The sequence below is a fragment of the Fukomys damarensis genome, unplaced genomic scaffold (assembly GCF_012274545.1).
Source record: "Fukomys damarensis isolate Sample0158 unplaced genomic scaffold, DMR_v1.0_HiC HiC_scaffold_13, whole genome shotgun sequence".
Classification (NCBI taxonomy): Eukaryota; Metazoa; Chordata; class Mammalia; order Rodentia; family Bathyergidae; genus Fukomys; species Fukomys damarensis.
Window position 1 is genome coordinate 19,208,261 of NW_022900925.1, and position 17,893 is coordinate 19,226,153.

Genomic DNA, 17,893 nt, shown 5'->3' on the forward strand with positions numbered 1-17,893 from the left:
TTTTTTTTTTTTTTTTTTTTTTTTTTTTTTTTTCTTTTGGTACTAGGGATTGAACTCTGGTCCCTGCACTTGCAAAACAGAAGGATATTAATTAAATAATCATATAAGCACATGTACAGACTGGGAAAAGTACAAAGAGAAAAAGGCTTACTCAGTTTTTGAATACAAAGTAAATGTATCTTGTGACTCTAGACAAAATATTTGTGTTTTTGAAGTTATTCAATATAAAGTTAATAAAATTAAGGTTTTACTTTTAATTTGAAATGTGAATTTTAAAGCCTACATTGTGGAAAACTTCTAAAATAAAATACACACTGCAGAGAGAACAGCATTTCAAATACCTGTACATCTCTTACTCTGCTCCAACTGTTACTAGTTTTCCACAATTTTTAATTTTTAGTACTTTTAAAGCAAAGCTCAGCCAGGCATACTTTGAGCCAACCTGGACCACATAGTGAGTTCAAGGCCAGCCTGAAATACACAGTGAGATTCTCTTTCAAAAAAAAGAAGCAAAGCTCAGATATCACATCATTTCATTGGTAAATATTTCAGTATATATCTGTAATAGATTTCAGGAAATGTACAATATCATTGTTACACCTAGTAAAATTTCTTAATATCTCTTACTCCCAGGTTTGTTTTTAATTTTTCTTCCTCTAAAAAAATGGCCTTTTAGGCTAGGGATTTAGCTCAGTGGTGCCAACTGCCTTGTAAGTGCAAGGTCCTGAGTTCGATCCCCAGTATCCCCCACCCCCCAAAAAAGGGCTTTATTTGGTAGGTTCCAATATCTGTACCTCATAATTGGCTGCTGTTTCTCTTAATCTGTATAGGCTCTTCATTTCCTGCCTCTTCTCCCCATGTTTTTTGTGCTGCATACAGTATTTAACTGGCTTATTTGTAAAGTTTCTGCATGCAGTATTTAACTGGCTTATTTGTAAAGGTTTCTGTATTTTGTGTTCGAGTTTGAGTGGTTTCATATTCCTGGATTCTTAGTGGGGAGAGAAGAGTAATTTATAGATGGTGTAAGTAGTTCCTAGGGTATCACATCAAGAAACATATTCTAGGACTGGGGATTTGGCTCAGTGGTTCCGCTGCCTCACTTGCTACATCAAGGGCCCGGTACCAAAAAAAAAAGAAAGAAACATATTCTAGGGCCAGGGATTTAGCTCAGTGGTGTTGCTGCTTGACTCACAAGTGCAGGGTCCTGATTCAATCCCAGGTACAACAACAACAACAACAACAAAAATAAATAAATGGAAGAAAAAACATATTCTATTATCTTACTTGTGGTATTATGATTGATGGATTTAGATGTTTTCATCATTGTCCATTTATTATAAAGTTTTCCTTCAATTATTAATGTTTTTAACGGCTGCAACTAATCATTGGAGTCATTGTGTGATTGGAGGCTGCAAAAATGATACATTTTGTATCCTGTCTTTATTATTTGGGTGGGGGGATCAAACTCAGGATCTTGCGCTTGAGAGGCAGGTGGTGGCACCACTGGGCTAAATCTCCCTGGCCCTGTCTTTATTTTAAGATTATTAATTTTCGTGTATGGGATTGAATCCAAGGCCTCAGGCACTGAGCTGTGATTATTGTGAAAGATGTTTCCTTCATTATATGTTTACTTTCCAATATAGTCTGTGTAGGGAATTCAGGATGGAGGCTTGACTTTTTCTTATTATTGATTCCCAGGATGAATAGATACCCTAATAGCTATGACAGGTTGCCTACAGCTTTTTTTCCCTTCAGTTTTAATACTTGGATCTTTACCAATTTTGTGTTTAACTTGTAGATATAATTATTTTGGTGGTGGTGTTGGGGGTTGTCGTTCATTCACATTTTGAGATAGGATTTTTCAGGCCAGCCTTGAACTCAAATGTAGTCCAGGCTGGCCTTGTTCTTGAGGCAGAACTCCTGCCCTCAGTCTTCCAAGTGCTGTTATTATCAGAGTAGACCACCATGCCAGCAAAACATACAATTTTTCTAATGCTTAGATTGCCTCATTTTTTACCTTTGCGAGTTCATTTAAATGCACATGTGTGATTTTTGACATGACTCTCTGGCAGTTGGTAATTTCCTTGTGTTCAAACTCAAAGTGACCTAGGCTCATCTTGAACCATCTACTGCCCCAGTTCTGGAATTAAGAGCCCTGGCTAACTGTGGGAAATATATTTTGGACACCTCAATCCATTTTTGAGGGGGTACTGGGGATTGAACTCTGGACTTTGTGCTTGCGAGGCAGGTGACAGCATTCTGAGCTAAAATCCCCAGCCCTTGGACACCTCAATCTTAAAGATAAGGTTACAAAGTTTTTATTAGATTATCAAGGTTTCTTTTATCAGGCCTCTTTAATTAGGTTTTTTTAAGACAGGGTCTCGCTTTGTAGTTCAGGCTGGCCCTGAACTACTATGTAGCCCAAGTTGGCCTCGAACTCACAGTGAGCCTCCTTCCTCAGCCTCCCTAGTGCTGGGACTGCAGGCGTGTGCCACCATGTCTGGCTAGGTCCTTTAGATTTTTATAAGAAATAATTTATTTTCTTATGAATCTTTACTCTTACACATTCATTTTTTCCCCCCATACTGGGGATTGAACTTAGGACCTTTCACTTGCCAGGCAGGAATGGCACCACTGAGCTACATCCCTGGCACATAAATTCATTCTTGTGGGAATGAATAAATAAATTCTTGTAGAATCTAGAATTTTAGACTATCTCAATACTTAAGTAGATAAATTTTTTTTTGATTTTTACTTTACAGGTTACAGGAATTGACTGTTTGTTCAGAAGACAATGTTGATGTCCACGATATAGAATTATTACAGTATATTAATGTAGATTGTGCGAAATTAAAACGACTCCTGAAGGGTAAGTTAAAGTGTGTGATACATATGAAATTAATCACTGTGAGCCAAAACTCAGTATTATGATTGTATTATGCAAATGTTCTTGTTAAATGGCGAGTAATTCATATGGTTCACTAACTTTTTTTTTTTTTTGGTACTGGGGATTGAATAATGGCCCTTGAACTTGGGAGGCAGGTGGTGGAACCACTGAGCTAAACCACTGGCCCTGGTTCTCTAACTTTTGAACCTTTGAAAATAATACAGTAGAATCATCAAGAAATCAAATAATAAATTCTAGTGAGGCTGTGGGGGAACGGCTTCTACATTTTTGGTGGGAATGTAAACTAGTACAACCACAATGGAAATCCATATGGAAAGTCTTGAAAAAATTAGAAATTTCATTTGATCCACATATTTCCCTTTTAGGTTTCTTCCTGAAACAGTTAAAGACATCACATTATAGTGATACATGCCTACCATGTTTATAGCAACACAACTCATAACAGTTAAACCTTGATAGGGCCAGGGATTTATCAGTGCTGCTGCCTGCCTTCCTTGCAAGTAAGTGCAAGGTCCTCATTTCACTCCCTGGTACCAAAACCAGAAAAACAAAAACAAAACTTTGGAAGTGGCCTGTGTCATCCATCAGCAGATCACTAGATAAAATATGGTATTCATACTAGGCACTGAAAGGTTTAAGATATTGTCTTTTAATGGTCTGTGTTTCTCTGAAAGATGCACATTTCTTTTTCCTTTCATTTTTTTGGTTTTTTTGGTACTGAGGATTGAACTTGGGTCCTTGTGCTTGCAAGGCAGGTGGCAGAACCCCTGAGCTAAATCGCCAACCCAAGATAATTGTATTTTGAAATGCTATAAACTTACTACTTTGCCATAAATAAGGATAAGTTTGAGTCATTTGTAGGAAAATTAGAGGTACCTTGAGACCATAATGTCAAGTGAAATAAAGCAGACACACAAGCTTAAGAATTGCACAATTTCTCTTATATGGAATTGGAACTCTTAGGCCTAGCTATAGGTTATAGAAAGATCTGTTTAGCTATTATTGTGTTTAAAGAAGATAGTCTTTAGCAAGATATCAGACTTTCAGTGCAGAATATAATCAGGAGGTTGTGATTGTATGGTGAGGAGAAATTGAGCCAGTGCCTCATTTCTGTTTTCATCTCTCTTGCTGACTTAACTGACTAGATTTACAGCATTACAAAACAAGTTAAGATACTATTTTAGTGCCTAGTTTTGCCTCCCAAAAAACATGTCAGTAGTAGTCCCAGATGGGGATATTATAACTTCCAAGGTGCAATTTTAAAGCTTTGGGAAATACTTTTCTTGATTGTGTCAATTGAAATAAACTATCAGAAGGAATTGAATTACTATGATAAGAGAATCACTATTATTTTATTTGACTTAATGTACACCAAATATCAATGACATTCATAAAATGAGTTTGAATTCTTAAATTTCATTTCACAAAAATATTTTTCAATTTTATGTATTATTGGACCCTAGCTAATTTAAATGCATAACTTTATAGTATGCTGTTCACATTTTTATTTTACTTTGTGTCTTGATCAAGTTATTTTCAAACAGTATTTTTTTTCCAGCTTTAATTGAGTTTATTGGTACATTTTAGGGATACAGTACAGTTACATTCATTGTTGGGATCTTGTACCTCTATATGACAAGTCTTGGTTCTCATTTTTCCCCTTGTCCCTGCCCTCCCTTCACCCCCTCCTCCCCTCCCCATCTACAACCACTTTATTTCCATCTTTTCATTCTCTCACATTTTTTTCTTTTCCCTTTTTACCCTTCCCCTACCTGTCCCACCTTCCCTACACCTTTAGCTTCTTTCTTCCCATTTCTCAATGTCAGTAATCTTATTGGGATCTTCTGTATTATTGCAGATTATTCACACCAGAGAAACTATTCGGTATTTACACATGTGTGGCTTATTTATTTCACTTAGGAGTATATCTTCAATATGTATCCATTTTCCTATGAATGAATCTATTTTCTCATTCTTTATGGCTGAGTAATACTCCATTTTATAGAAAAATCACATCTTCTTTATCCAGTTTCCAACTGATGGGCAAATAGGCTGTTTCCAAGTTTTAGCTATTACAAACTGTGCCACTATAAACATGGGTGCGCATACTTCTCTGTGATATGATTCTTTTAGTTCTTTTGGAAAGATACCCAGCAGAGGGATGGCTGGGTCAAATGGAATCTCCAGTCCAAGCTCTTTGAGGTATCTCCATATAAAACAGTATTCTTAATGTCTGACCCAAGAGAAGGAGATGGATTATATTAGCTTTGAAAGTGTCAACAGTTGTACAATATAATATAGTTTTCAAAATACATTGTTTTGTTTTCTTAATATTGCCCCAAATAGCTGGTTCACCAGACATTGAAAAAAGACTCTATCTATACAGAGAAATATAAGACTGTGTTCCATGTATATTATCCTTGTTCAAATTTTTTATCTGTAGCTGTTGGTTTAGTTCAGTGGTAGCAACTTGCCCAGTGTGTGTGAGACCCTGTGTTTGATCTCTAGCACTTCCAAAAATGAGTTTATGATGTAAGGATAGTACCATTGTAAAAATCAAGCAACAACTTAATCAATTTTCAGTAACTTTATTAAAGAAAAAAAATCACTTTAGATATTAGGACAAGGTATGAGCATATGGATCACAGTTATTTTAGATTATAATATGCCACCATTCAATTTATAGTTGAAATTATTTTATTTTATTTTTCACGTTATTGGGGTTTGAACTCAGGGTCTTAGGCATGCTAAACAAGTGCTCCCCACCAAAGTATTACCCCCCACCCTGAAATTTTTTAAGTAAGTGGGAATGGCATTTGGCCCAACTCTTCTGAACAGCAGTTTGGTGGCCTTAAAATTATTCATCTCTTTGATCAGACACTTTCTTTAAGGTATTGTCTTACTTAAATATTATCAAAAAAACTCCGCATATAAGGTATTAATGTTATTCATAATAGTGAAATACTGAAAATAAATGTAGAACTGGAAAAATTTTTATAATGTATGATTTAATTCAGTGACTTAAATGTTCTGAGAAACATCAAAGCATGCTGGAAAGACTGGCTTTGAAGTTTAATTCAGTTGTAACAATCTGTAAATGTAGACAGTTTGTAATATTTTGAAAGCATTAGTATTTTGAAAGTATTAACTATATCATTCTAGTACTAAAAAGAACAGTAAAACTTACCATTGTATATAGAGTCATTAAAGAATATATATGAGGATTTTTAATGACTTGGAAAACAAGTGGAGATGCTATGCAAAGTGAAAAGGATAGATTTGGTGTGGCCAATCAGATCTCATTATGCTAGATATTTCTGCTTCATACATGCATAGGAAAAGGGATAGAATAAGATTTATTTACCAAACTGTTAACTGATTGTCACTGTATGATGGAATCATGGATGTTATTTTAATTTTTTGTTGTTTGTTTTTGGTACTATGGATTGAACCGAGGCTTTCTTACTGAGCCACACATCCAGCCCATTTTTAGTTTTTATTTTGAAACAGGGTCTTGCTGAGTTACCTAGGCTGGACTGGAACTTGGAAACCTTCTGCCTCATTCCAGAGTGCTGGGATAGAAAATAGGCATACACCACCATGCCTGGCTTATATTTTTAAAGTTTTCCACAGTGATCATGTTTTATACTTTTTTTTTTGAAACAGCAGATTTTTGCGAAAAGTAAAGGAAAAAACTTGCAACTCTTGAAGTTCAAGGCACATGTACCTTTTCTTTAGTAGATATAACTAGTGAGTTTTGGGTTTATATTGTCTTTACCTTTACATTGCCTATAAATATACTGGAACAAGAGTAGTATGTAAAAAAAAAAAAGTTATTTTTGCTAGCAGCTTTGGTCTGTATTTGTGTTCATTAAATAACTAGAGTTAATTGAAATAAATTTTTTTCTCCCCAGAAATAGCATTTAAATTTAAAGCTCTAAAGAAGGTTGCACAGTTAGCAGTTATAAATAGTCTGGAAAAGGTAAGCTATTTGATATTAAAAGGTAATCTCTTTGATATTAAAATTATGGTTTTAGTTATAAATTTTGCCACCTTTAATATTTGAATAAAAATCATGACTAAGTGATAGTTTCATTTTAACTTTTAGGAAAAATATATTGCAATATTTTTATGAGGGAAATTAGAGGTTGGGGCATTTACTATATTAAGAAAAGTTTAGTACTTTCATGTAAAGACATATTTTGTTATTTGTAGGCCTTTTGGAACTGGGTAGAAAATTATCCAGATGAATTTACAAAGCTATACCAGATTCCACAGACTGATATGGCTGGTAAGAAAAAGATTTAAAAATATATATTTTAAATTCTTAAGAGGTAAAAATATTTTTCCAAGTTACTTTTAAAAATAAAAATGCTTTTACATATTCTGTTGTTGTGAGATCAAATGGGAAATCATATTTTTCTGTCATATTTCTATGTTACCTGTATCCCTTTCCTCTTTGAACAAATAAAGTTTGAAATGAAACTCTAATCTTTAGAGTTACAATTGCATATTTCATGGCTCTCTGTTACAGAGAACTACTTTTCTATTTGTTCTAGGGCTTTATTTCATATTTAGAGATATGTTTAAAGTAATAATACTCTTTTTGCTTGTGAGGTAAAAATATTTGGGACATAGCTGAATGGTGGAGAATACAATACAGACTTAGAGAGCTTTGCTAATCTCTTTAGAAAGTTTAGTTTTTATTACTTGACTACATTACATTTTGTATAAGGAACCTGCATTTTGAGATAAAACACAAGATCAGCCATTCTAAAATGCCTGCTTTTCCATGGATTGGGATATCTCTCTGGACACATGGACGATGTAACATAGCTTGTCTACTTAACTGAATGAAATTGTGTAGTTGTTTAACTGAACTTCCAAGTTTATTTCTTTAAAATGTGGCCTTTGGTATTTTGGATAGTGCTGCCTTTTAATTTAATGCCAGGGCTTTTCTTCTCATCTAATACTGCCATTTTATATTTATATTTTTCATATAGAGTGTGCAGAAAAGCTGTTTGACTTGGTGGATGGCTTTGCTGAAAGCACCAAACGTAAAGCAGCAGTTTGGCCACTGCAAATCATTCTCCTTATTTTGTGTCCAGAAATAATCCAGGACATATCCAGGGATGTGGTCGATGAAAACAACATGAACAAGGTGAGGAGGTCAGAATTAAATTTCCATTATGTCTAGATGTGAAGTAGTTTATTTTACTCAAGGTATGTATTACTTTAGGCTTATTATTCCTTAAGTAGATTATTTTAGGGGCTCATTTTAATTATAACCCCTTTATGTTGCCTCATTTGCTGGCCTTAGCAGAGACATTCATACTTTTATTTTGAAGAGGGATTAAATAATACTATTCAATGATTAAAGATTTAAAACAGTCTCTTGATGTCTTTATTTTACCACAGAAGACTAAATGGCAGTTGTGTTAAATGTAGTTTTATTAATAATCACTTCAGGGATTGTCCTCTTAGACTGTCACTTTTATAAGTGTGTTATTTACATGTACTTAGGTGTGTATTCACTTGCTCCTACTGAAATGATTTAGCAAACCATTTTAAGCTATTTTAGAACAATTTTCACAGAATTTTATTAAGAAGGTAGGCTACTACAAATACTATGTGTACTGAAATTGATGCTATAACAATTGGTAGTCCTGAAAGGATATTACATGTTTTTAAAAATGAAGAGCTGCTGGGAATTTAGTTCAGTGGGCCCATGCCTGCCTGGCAAGCACAAGGTCCTGAGTTCGAGTCCCGGTACCAAAAACAGAAGAAAGAAGAACCTGAGTATTAATCTTACTGAGGTTCACTGTGAAGTTTTGCTGTACATTTTTTTATTTGCCACTTTGGGAGAAATAGTCTTAGCTGACTAAACATGAAATGAGCTCCTACATTATTTGGTCATAGATGGAGAAGTTCAAAGCCAGTGGGATGATTTATGACTTTGTAGAAATAGTGGAATAGTGGCTAGGGAATTTATGGATTGAAGAGTAAATAAATGAATTAGGCAATCCTTGACAGTCTGTTATTCTCTGGTATTTCTCATGGGACTATATCCCTACCTTTTTTTTTTTTTTTTTTTTTTTATTTCCGGTACTGGGGATCAAACTCAGGACCTTGAGCTTGCAAGGCAGGCACAGTGCCGCTGAGCTAAATCCTCAGCCCTGTGTCCCTGCTTTTGAGGGCACCATTTTTCATATTAGACTGTTGGAATCTCTTCCAAATAGTAGATTTTGTTTGTTTCTATTTACTGGGAAAATGAAAATAATACTCAAGTAAATTTATAATAATCACAGCTATATCTTTCTAAATGTTTATCAGTCATTTGTATATCTTCAGTGATTTACTCATTTTTTCCATTTTATTTTTTGTTTTTATTGATTTATAGAGGGGGTGTATTTTTACTTGGTTTCTCTTTCTAAACTTTATGGATTCTTTTTGCTTTATAGATGTTTAAAATATGCATGTGGTTAATCTAGTCTTGTGTTTTTATATCTTAGCTTTTTGGTCAGACCTCTTCTCTCCCAAGGTTTTATTTATTTATTTTATTAAGATATAACTACGTACTATAAAATTCACCCTTTTAATGTGTATAGTTTGCTAATTTTTAGTATATTCACAAAGTTGTGCAGTCATTCCTATTTAATTCCAGAACTGATAAAGATAAGATAGTATCTCATCTCAGGTGTTCTCAGCCCTTCTCCCTCCCTTCAAAATCATAAAATTATGTGAAGTGATGGATGTGTTAATTAACTTGACTGTGATAATCATTTTACAATGTATATGTAAAAAAAAAATGTTGTACTCATTAAATATATACACTTTTTATTTGTCAATCATACCTTAAGTAAAACTGAAAAAGTATCATTCAAAAAGCTACTAGTACTGAAATTACATACATATTTGTACAGAATGATTAGGAACAAGAAAAAAATTGCATGCATACACTAGCATTTATTTTTGTGAATGTAACTCCACAGATACAAATGTTAAAAGTTACATTCGTAAATAAGATAAAATTATGTACATACCTCTAATATGAAAATAATCACACAAAGACATATTTCTTTATTCAAAAATTTTTATTCCAGCCGAGCGTGGTGGTGCATGCCTGTAATCCCAGCACTCGGGAGGCTGAGGCAGGAGGATTGCTGTGAGTTCGAGACCAGCCTGGGCTACATAGTGAGTTCCAGGTCAGTCTCAACTACATAACGAGACCCTGTCTCAAAAAACCAAAAAAAAATTTTTTTTATTCCATTGCCTATTACAGCTTTATTTGTAATAGTCTAAATTTGAAAACAGATCCAGTGTCCATCAGCTGAATTGGCTAACTATGGTACATGGAGATAGTTTTTCGTTAATATTTTTCATTAATTAGAAGTAACTACTGAGTCAACAGTGTGATGAATCTCAGAAAAACACTATGTTAAGTAAAGGAAGACAGTCAAAACATACTACATAAATTATTTTCTCTTTTTATTTTTGGTTTTATTTGGTCTTTTTCATCCTTTTTAATTTTTTATGGTTTTTTTCTCTTTTTTGGTGGTACTGGAGATTGAACCTGTGGTCTTGTACATGTTAAGCACATGCCCTATTATTGAACTACATCCCTAGCCCTATATGATTTCTTTTAAAAGAATTTCTGGTGAAAAAGTTTAGGGACAGGGAATCACTTAATTTCAGGGGTGAGAGTTAGGGGAAGCCATGATTTTGGTTGTGGATCTGTGATTATCCCTTTCTCAGACAGAATACATCGTATACTTACAAAGCTGTTCACTTTATGGCTACCAGGAAAGACAAGGTAAAGAACCATAGAGGAAAGGTCTGAGACGAGTTGTAGTATCCAAGGTTATACCCTCATGACTTCTTCCTTCCTCTCTCCCTCTCTCTCTCTCCCTCCTCCTCTCTCTTGTCTTTCTTTCATTCATCAAACTCAGGAGCTTGTATTTATTAGGCATCACTCCCTTTCAGTAGGTCATGAAGTTATGACATCAGACTTTATTAGACCCGAATGCTGGGATTATAGGCTTGTGCCACCATGCCCATCGCAGGCCTGAAATAATTTAAACTATAGAAATTATCTAATTACATACCAGTTATAAAATCAGGATTTTGAGTTCTTAAGTTTTTCTTTCACTTATGCTTATTTCATTAACTTTAAAGAAAAGTAATAAATAGCCAAAATAGGCATCTTAGTAATTTTTCTCATTGCTGAGACAAAATACCCAGCACCTAAAGTTAAAGAAGGAAAAGTTTATTTCAGCTCAGTTTGTAGAAGTTTCAGTCTATAATTGACTGGCCGTAAGACAGGGTGGCATTGCAGGGGGGCTTCAGAGAAGAGAAACAGTTCCTGGCAGGAAGAAAGCAGCAAAAGCAGCAAGTGACAAGCGAAAAGCAATGGCCACCACAGCCCTCTTTCTGTCTCTCTTATATGTTATCTTATATGTTATCCCTAAGGGTAGTAGCACTCACATCCATAATCCTACCATCCCACTGAATCAATCCTGGCATCATATCCTTGATTTCAGCATCACACACCCTAGATCTAGCCACTTATGAAAAGCCCCACCTGTGACCAATGAGGCTTTGGGGGACACCTTGATATAAGCCGTAACAGAAGAGCATTCAGTGAAAAAGCAAGCCTGCTTTCTTCTGAGTTTTTTACTACCATATGACCACTGGCTACCTATGGATATTTCTAAAACTATCCTGTGTATCTATTATCTATTTAAAATAGCCCAGAGTTTTGTCCATATTGTTGACTTTTTCAAAGAATCAGCTTTTCATTTTGTTAATTTTCTCTATTTTTAAAAATTTCTGTGTCCACATTAAGCTTTTATTATTTCCATCATTATTTTAGCTTTGAGTTTAGTTTTTTTTCTTTTTACTTCCTGAAGGTGTTACAATTATTTATTGATCAAAGAGCTTTCTTATTGCTTAATGTATTTACAGTGATAAATTCCCCTCTTAGCACTGCTTTCACTCATTTTGTGAAGTTTTTGTGTGTTGTGCTTTTATTTTCATTTGCCCCAGGATACTTTCTATTTTCCTTTTCCATGAGATTTTTTTTTTTTGGGGGGGTCCATTGGTTTTTTAGGATTGTGTTGTCTAATTTCCGCATATTTCTGAATTTTCTAGTTTTTCCTCCAATACTGGTCTAGTTTCATTCCCTTATTAATAGAGGAGATACCTCATGTAACTTTAGTCTCTTTAAATGTATTAACACTTGTTTGGTCTCCTAACACATGGGTCTGCTTTGGAAAGTGTTCCATGTGCACTTTGAGTAGAATGTGCATTCTTCTGGTGTTGGATAACTTTAACTTTTGACATGTTATATTAGAAAATATAGGTAGAGATGTGAGATTTTCATTTTGGAGAATAGTCAGGGGAAGAAATTGGCCAATGAGCTGTGAAGAAGAGGGATTGAGGTCGCTAGAATGAGTAATTTTTTAAAGAACAAAATTTAGAGCAACAACCAGTGCTAATTCTAGGACTTTGGAGCATAGGTAGGAGGACTGCTGCGAGTTCAAGGCCAGCCTGAACTACATAGGGAAACCCTGTCTCTAAAAACAGAACAAAAACACAACCACCCAAGAATTTAGGGCAATTGACCAGCCATAAGTGTTTTCTTACTTAGGAGGCTAAAGTCTCAATATAATTTGGAGTACTAAAAAAGGATGGAACAGTTTGACATGTGCATATAGCAAGTCAGTATAGTATTTAGGTATTGAAAAATATCAGAAGGAAGATATCAGCTTAATTCAGTGCTGAGTTCAAATATTTGGGAATGACTACTTCTTACACAGTGTATTCCTATGTCAGTTCAGCAGAGAAAATGGAGAAGAGTTTTTTTTGTGGGGGGAAGATTTGAGAAATATTTAAGTGATGATAACTATTTATATTGTAAAATTGAAAAGCAAAATACCTGTATACATTGTGCATTTTTTATAGTGTATGTGTAGCTGTTATTTTATTAGTTAAATCTGAAATAGAAGAAACTTAATGTGTTATCTTTTTGTTGTATTTGAATTCTGCAGAAGTTGTTTCTGGACAGTCTACGAAAAGCACTTGCTGGCCATGGAGGAAGTAGGCAGCTGACAGAAAGTGCTGCAATTGCTTGTGTTAAACTATGTAAAGCTAGTACTTACATCAACTGGGAAGATAACTCTGTAATTTTCTTACTAGTTCAGTCCATGGTGGTTGATCTTAAGGTAACATGCTTTTTCTCTACTATAGATTTTAAGAAAATTAAATGAAGAATAAACTTTTAGTTCAAGCATTATTCCAAAGAGTATTGCTAATATTAGCATTGAGTTATCTTTTGATAATAAATTAATAGGATCTGTTTTTGTTATGTTCATCAGTTTAGACTGCGAATATGAAGAATAATGCAGAATTAACCAGTTTTCTTAAGCTAGCATAAATGCACAGACTTGGATTCAAAATAATGTAGGAACAAGAGACTGAAAAGAGCCATATGTGGTATAGTAAGACATCAGATCACTAAACTACAATATTAGTACTTTGTGCTTTTTTGGTAACTGAATGTTACATACCGTCATCTGCATGGACAATGTTGGTATTATCACATACTAGTAAAATACTGCATGATCATTGAAAGGCCTTTGTTTTTTATTGGGATTTTCACAGAACCTGCTTTTTAATCCTACTAAACCATTCTCAAGAGGTAGTCAGCCTGCAGATGTGGATCTAATGATTGATTGCCTTGTTTCTTGCTTTCGTATAAGTCCTCAGAACAACCAACACTTTAAGGTGAGAGCATTGATTTTTATCCATCTATATTTACTGATATTATTTATCCTACAGATGCAGAAAGACTAGAAAGATGAGTAGGTACACATTTATCAATATTTCTTAATATTATATACTGATACTAATTTCGAGATCTTAAAAATGTATTCTGTTTTAGCCAGAAGTGGTGGTGTATACCTTTAGTTCCAAGTACTGAGGAGGCTGAGGCAAGAAGATTGAGAATTTGTGGCTGGCCTCAGCAACATAGCAAAACTACCTCTCCAAAAATGATGACCAAAAAGAAAAACCACCAAAAAAACCCAAAAACCTTTTCTTTTGCTGTTCTTTTTGTCTTTATTTGTGTTATTGAATATTTTTCTCATAGAAACGATTTACTATTTTTTCTCTATAGATCTGCTTGGCTCAGAATTCACCATCTACATTTCATTATGTGTTGGTGAATTCACTTCATCGAATCATCACCAATGTAAGTCTAAAAGGTATTGCTAAACTATTAAAAGAGAAATTGGGTGGGGAGAGCTTGTGTACATTTGTTCCCCTCTTTGCAAAAAACATTATCTTGGTTTTCACATACATTTTTAGCCTAAATAGTATAGCATAGGAAAGTTTCTCTAAGTCATTGTATTTTATATTGATAATGTTATATTTTTCCTATTCGATCTTGACCCGAGGAAGATGTATTAATAGGCTCGTTTGGAAAGAAAAGAGTAAACCTAAAGCATTTTTATTTGGATTGAAAGCCTTTAAGAAGAATACCACTGAAAATATAATATAGCACTTTCATCTGGAAGTTGATCATATTTGAACACTCTTAGTCCCTCCTAGCATTTGATACATTCTGGCTTATCAGCTTACAGGTTAAATTCAAAGTAATAGGATTTATGTTGTAGCCCAGGATGGCACATTTATAAAATGGTGAGACTGTATTTGATTGTCTTTTTCAGTACTCCTTAAACAAAATGAAATATGAACACACTTCAAAGAGGTATTTTCAAACTACATAAGCTTAGTCAGACAAAAAATATGAACTCATTAATGTGTACTTTTGTTGAAAATACATGGAGTAGAAAGATAGTGAAACCTTTTTAGGTTTGGACTATAGATTTTTAAAAGTCTGTTCATCTAATTATGAACAATTGTATTTTGAAGATTCTCAGGTATCATTTTCCATAGTTTCACTTTCCTCCATTGTTATTTACATTTACATGCAAATGGGTCATCTTCCTGTTTTCCTTCTTTAAGAAGGCTTTAGTCATTGATTTACACTCATATTCCCTTTTAGGACTTTTTTCTGTGGTGAGGCTAAAACAAGGCCTTGGATATATTACATTAAACTAAATGCTGCCTGTATTTTCTTTTAGAGATTCAGTAGGGGAAAAACAACTATTGATAAAGCTATTTAATGTCACATTTAATTTTGAAAAGAAACAGGTTATGCAGGTTTGCCTTGTGCATTGAAGGACATTTAGTATCTCTGGCCCTCATTTTATTAAGTGCCGGTTGTATGGCATCCCCTGCTTTATGAATGGCTAAGAATGCCTGAGGGAATGATGCCGTCCTCAGTTTAGTATCACTGAGTTAAATTATAGGTAGAAGTAACATTGAATACTCTTTGTTCCAAAAGGGAAAGTTTAATGTATCTGATTATAGATAAGGTATGTTTGTATTTAAAACTTCTAAAAATTACTGGCAGAGTGATGATGTAGGACATTCTACCCTCAAGATTTATTTTCAAGACCATTAAAAAAAGCCCATTTTATTTCAAGACCATTAAGAACTTGTCCTCCTCAAGTTTATCCATAATTTAAAAACAATGTTACTTTTCCCTCCTTTTGGACATAATACTAAAAATATTTCATTTGTGGATAGTTTTACATAAATAGTTAAAATTTGTATTTAATAAACCCCAGTGTATACTCTTTGATACTCTGTGGCTAGTTACTTTAATTGTGACATATTTTTGTCTACAATTGAATATATAGAGCACTTTCAAGCATGGACTTGGCACTGCTGTAAGTGGCTGAGCTGCTCCTCCTTGGGTTTCTAGCATGCCTGGAGTGGTACTTCATGCATGCCTCAGTGTACTTGGTGGAAGTGGTCGTGCATCCTTCTGTACTCTAATGAGTACTGCATGTGTGAAGGTGGAGTGTGTCTGTATCTGAGGTCAAGTCAATATGGACATCTACTTTTATAAGGAAACTACTGACTAATTTAAAAATACTAAGCATTAGTAACCTTTCAGTGAAATAGCTTGAAAAAGAACATGCTTATTACTCCAAAATGCCTTAAACTTATACTGTAAAGACACTTTATTTTTAGAGATTGCTTGGTAAGTTGTTAGAGTTTTTCCCATCTTTTTGGTTTGAGGCTAATACTGAATCTAAAGTACTTTCTGACTGAAAGGGCTATTTATAAAAGTATATACGTAAATTTATGGAATCAACTTAATAGAGGTTTATTGAAGACAGTTAGTTATTAGGAAAGTATTTTATTTCTTGTAATCACATAAAATTTTTTGTTAGATATTTGGACTCCTGATCTTAAATTGATTTTTTAGTGTAAGATTTCTTTTTAAATGATTCTTGGTTCAATACATATGTTCTCTTCTTCCATGATTCTTTAGCCACTTCACAGTTTTTAAAAATATCACATTTTCAAATAAGATAAAATTTCTTTGTTGAGTGTTTATGTAGAAGTAACAGTGGTGTTTCAAGTTTATTTTGCTTCTGTGAAACATTTGCATTTTTAAGTACTGTGCTTAGATCCATTGTTTCTTAGAAAATGTTAACATTTATTCACTATTTAAATTTTATTGCAACCAAAGTTTTAAAAATAATGCTATACTGTCACCTTTTTATGATGATGTCATAAGAGGTGAATTATAATTTTAGGATCTGTATTATGTACTTAAGTTTTATAGGCCTCAAGTTACATTAAATATGTAATTGGAAATGTAAAAAATTATATACACATATTTGAATTATTTATCCAAGTCATCACTGTTATATGCTATACCTGTTGTAGTCCTACTTTTTGTTTTTTTCTTGTGGCAATTGATTGTATTTCACTTACTGACATTTTACATTTTGAAAATGAGATGATCTTTTCTGTTGGGAAGTTGTGGTTAGAGGAATTATTTCCAAGCATTTGAAAATAATCTCTTGAGGAGTTGCCACATAATTTGCTTATATGTGTTACTTTTTTTTTTTTTTTTTTTGGTCAAGAAAACAGTATTTTCATTAAAAAATGTCTAATGGACTAGCTTCAAAAATTGTTTAGTAACTGTTCAATGTACTAAAATTTTAACTTCATGATGTGTAGTTTTTAGTGCTTGTTTACTTGACAGTGTATCTCTTACTTCAAAATGAATGAACTTACTATAAAAATAAAAAGTGTGAAAACCACCAAATCTTAAGCCTAAAAGATATTTTATAGGGTGTACCTGGTACCACAGTGCAGTTTAAACATCTATCAAATGATAATATGGATATATATTTCTTTGGTTTAACAGTGTGCACACCCCTCCTCTCCCATACTGGGGGTTGAACCCAGGGCCTTTGCACTGAGCTACGCCCCTAATTCTTTTTATTTTTACTTTGAAAGAGGACTTTGCTAAGTCACTACATTGTGAACTTGTGATATTCCTGCCTCAGCCTCCCAGAGTGCTGTGATTATAGTTCCTGACAGGGTTTTACGGAATTTGTGGTGCAAAGAGGACCCTTACTCATTGCACTTTATCACTATTCAGCATTTAGTTACTTTAAACTGATTAACTTAAATTGTATGATACAGTAAATAAATGGAAACCAAGTTGGATTACTTGTTTTTGGCAAGTCACATGAGCAAATTACTACACATTTGAGAAATCTACTATGTAACCAAACTGGGGAAAAAAAAAAAAAAAGATTCAGTTAGGAACTAACCTAAATAAGAACTGAAGGAACAAAATACACAACCATTAAAAATTGTTTTTTGATCTCATAACTTTGTAACCCAATCCTGAAAGAATTCAATGAAGTATTCTAATTGTGTATCATATGTTGGTTTTATATTTTACTATCCAGTAAGTAGAATTTGTAGTTGTAGTTACTGTTGACATAATGATTCTACTCAAAATATTCTGGCAATTATGAGTGAAACTGAGACTTTGGCTTAGTTTTGAGACTCTTTTTTTTTTTTTTTTTTTTTTTTTTTTTTTTT

The 17,893-nt window shown here is 33.7% G+C and overlaps 1 protein-coding gene across 1 annotated transcript in view; it reads left to right on the forward strand.

The window, feature by feature from the left end:
* Nf1 (neurofibromin 1) overlaps positions 1 to 17,893 on the forward strand; it is a 264,437-nt gene that overhangs the window by 79,217 nt on the left and 167,327 nt on the right. Inside the window, exons 7-14 of the mRNA XM_033762739.1 lie at positions 2,763 to 2,869; positions 6,823 to 6,890; positions 7,124 to 7,199; positions 7,912 to 8,069; positions 12,958 to 13,131; positions 13,571 to 13,693; positions 14,085 to 14,159; positions 15,676 to 15,705. Of these exons, the coding sequence (XP_033618630.1) occupies positions 2,763 to 2,869; positions 6,823 to 6,890; positions 7,124 to 7,199; positions 7,912 to 8,069; positions 12,958 to 13,131; positions 13,571 to 13,693; positions 14,085 to 14,159; positions 15,676 to 15,705 (811 nt within the window). The remainder of the gene's footprint in view (positions 1 to 2,762; positions 2,870 to 6,822; positions 6,891 to 7,123; positions 7,200 to 7,911; positions 8,070 to 12,957; positions 13,132 to 13,570; positions 13,694 to 14,084; positions 14,160 to 15,675; positions 15,706 to 17,893) is intronic.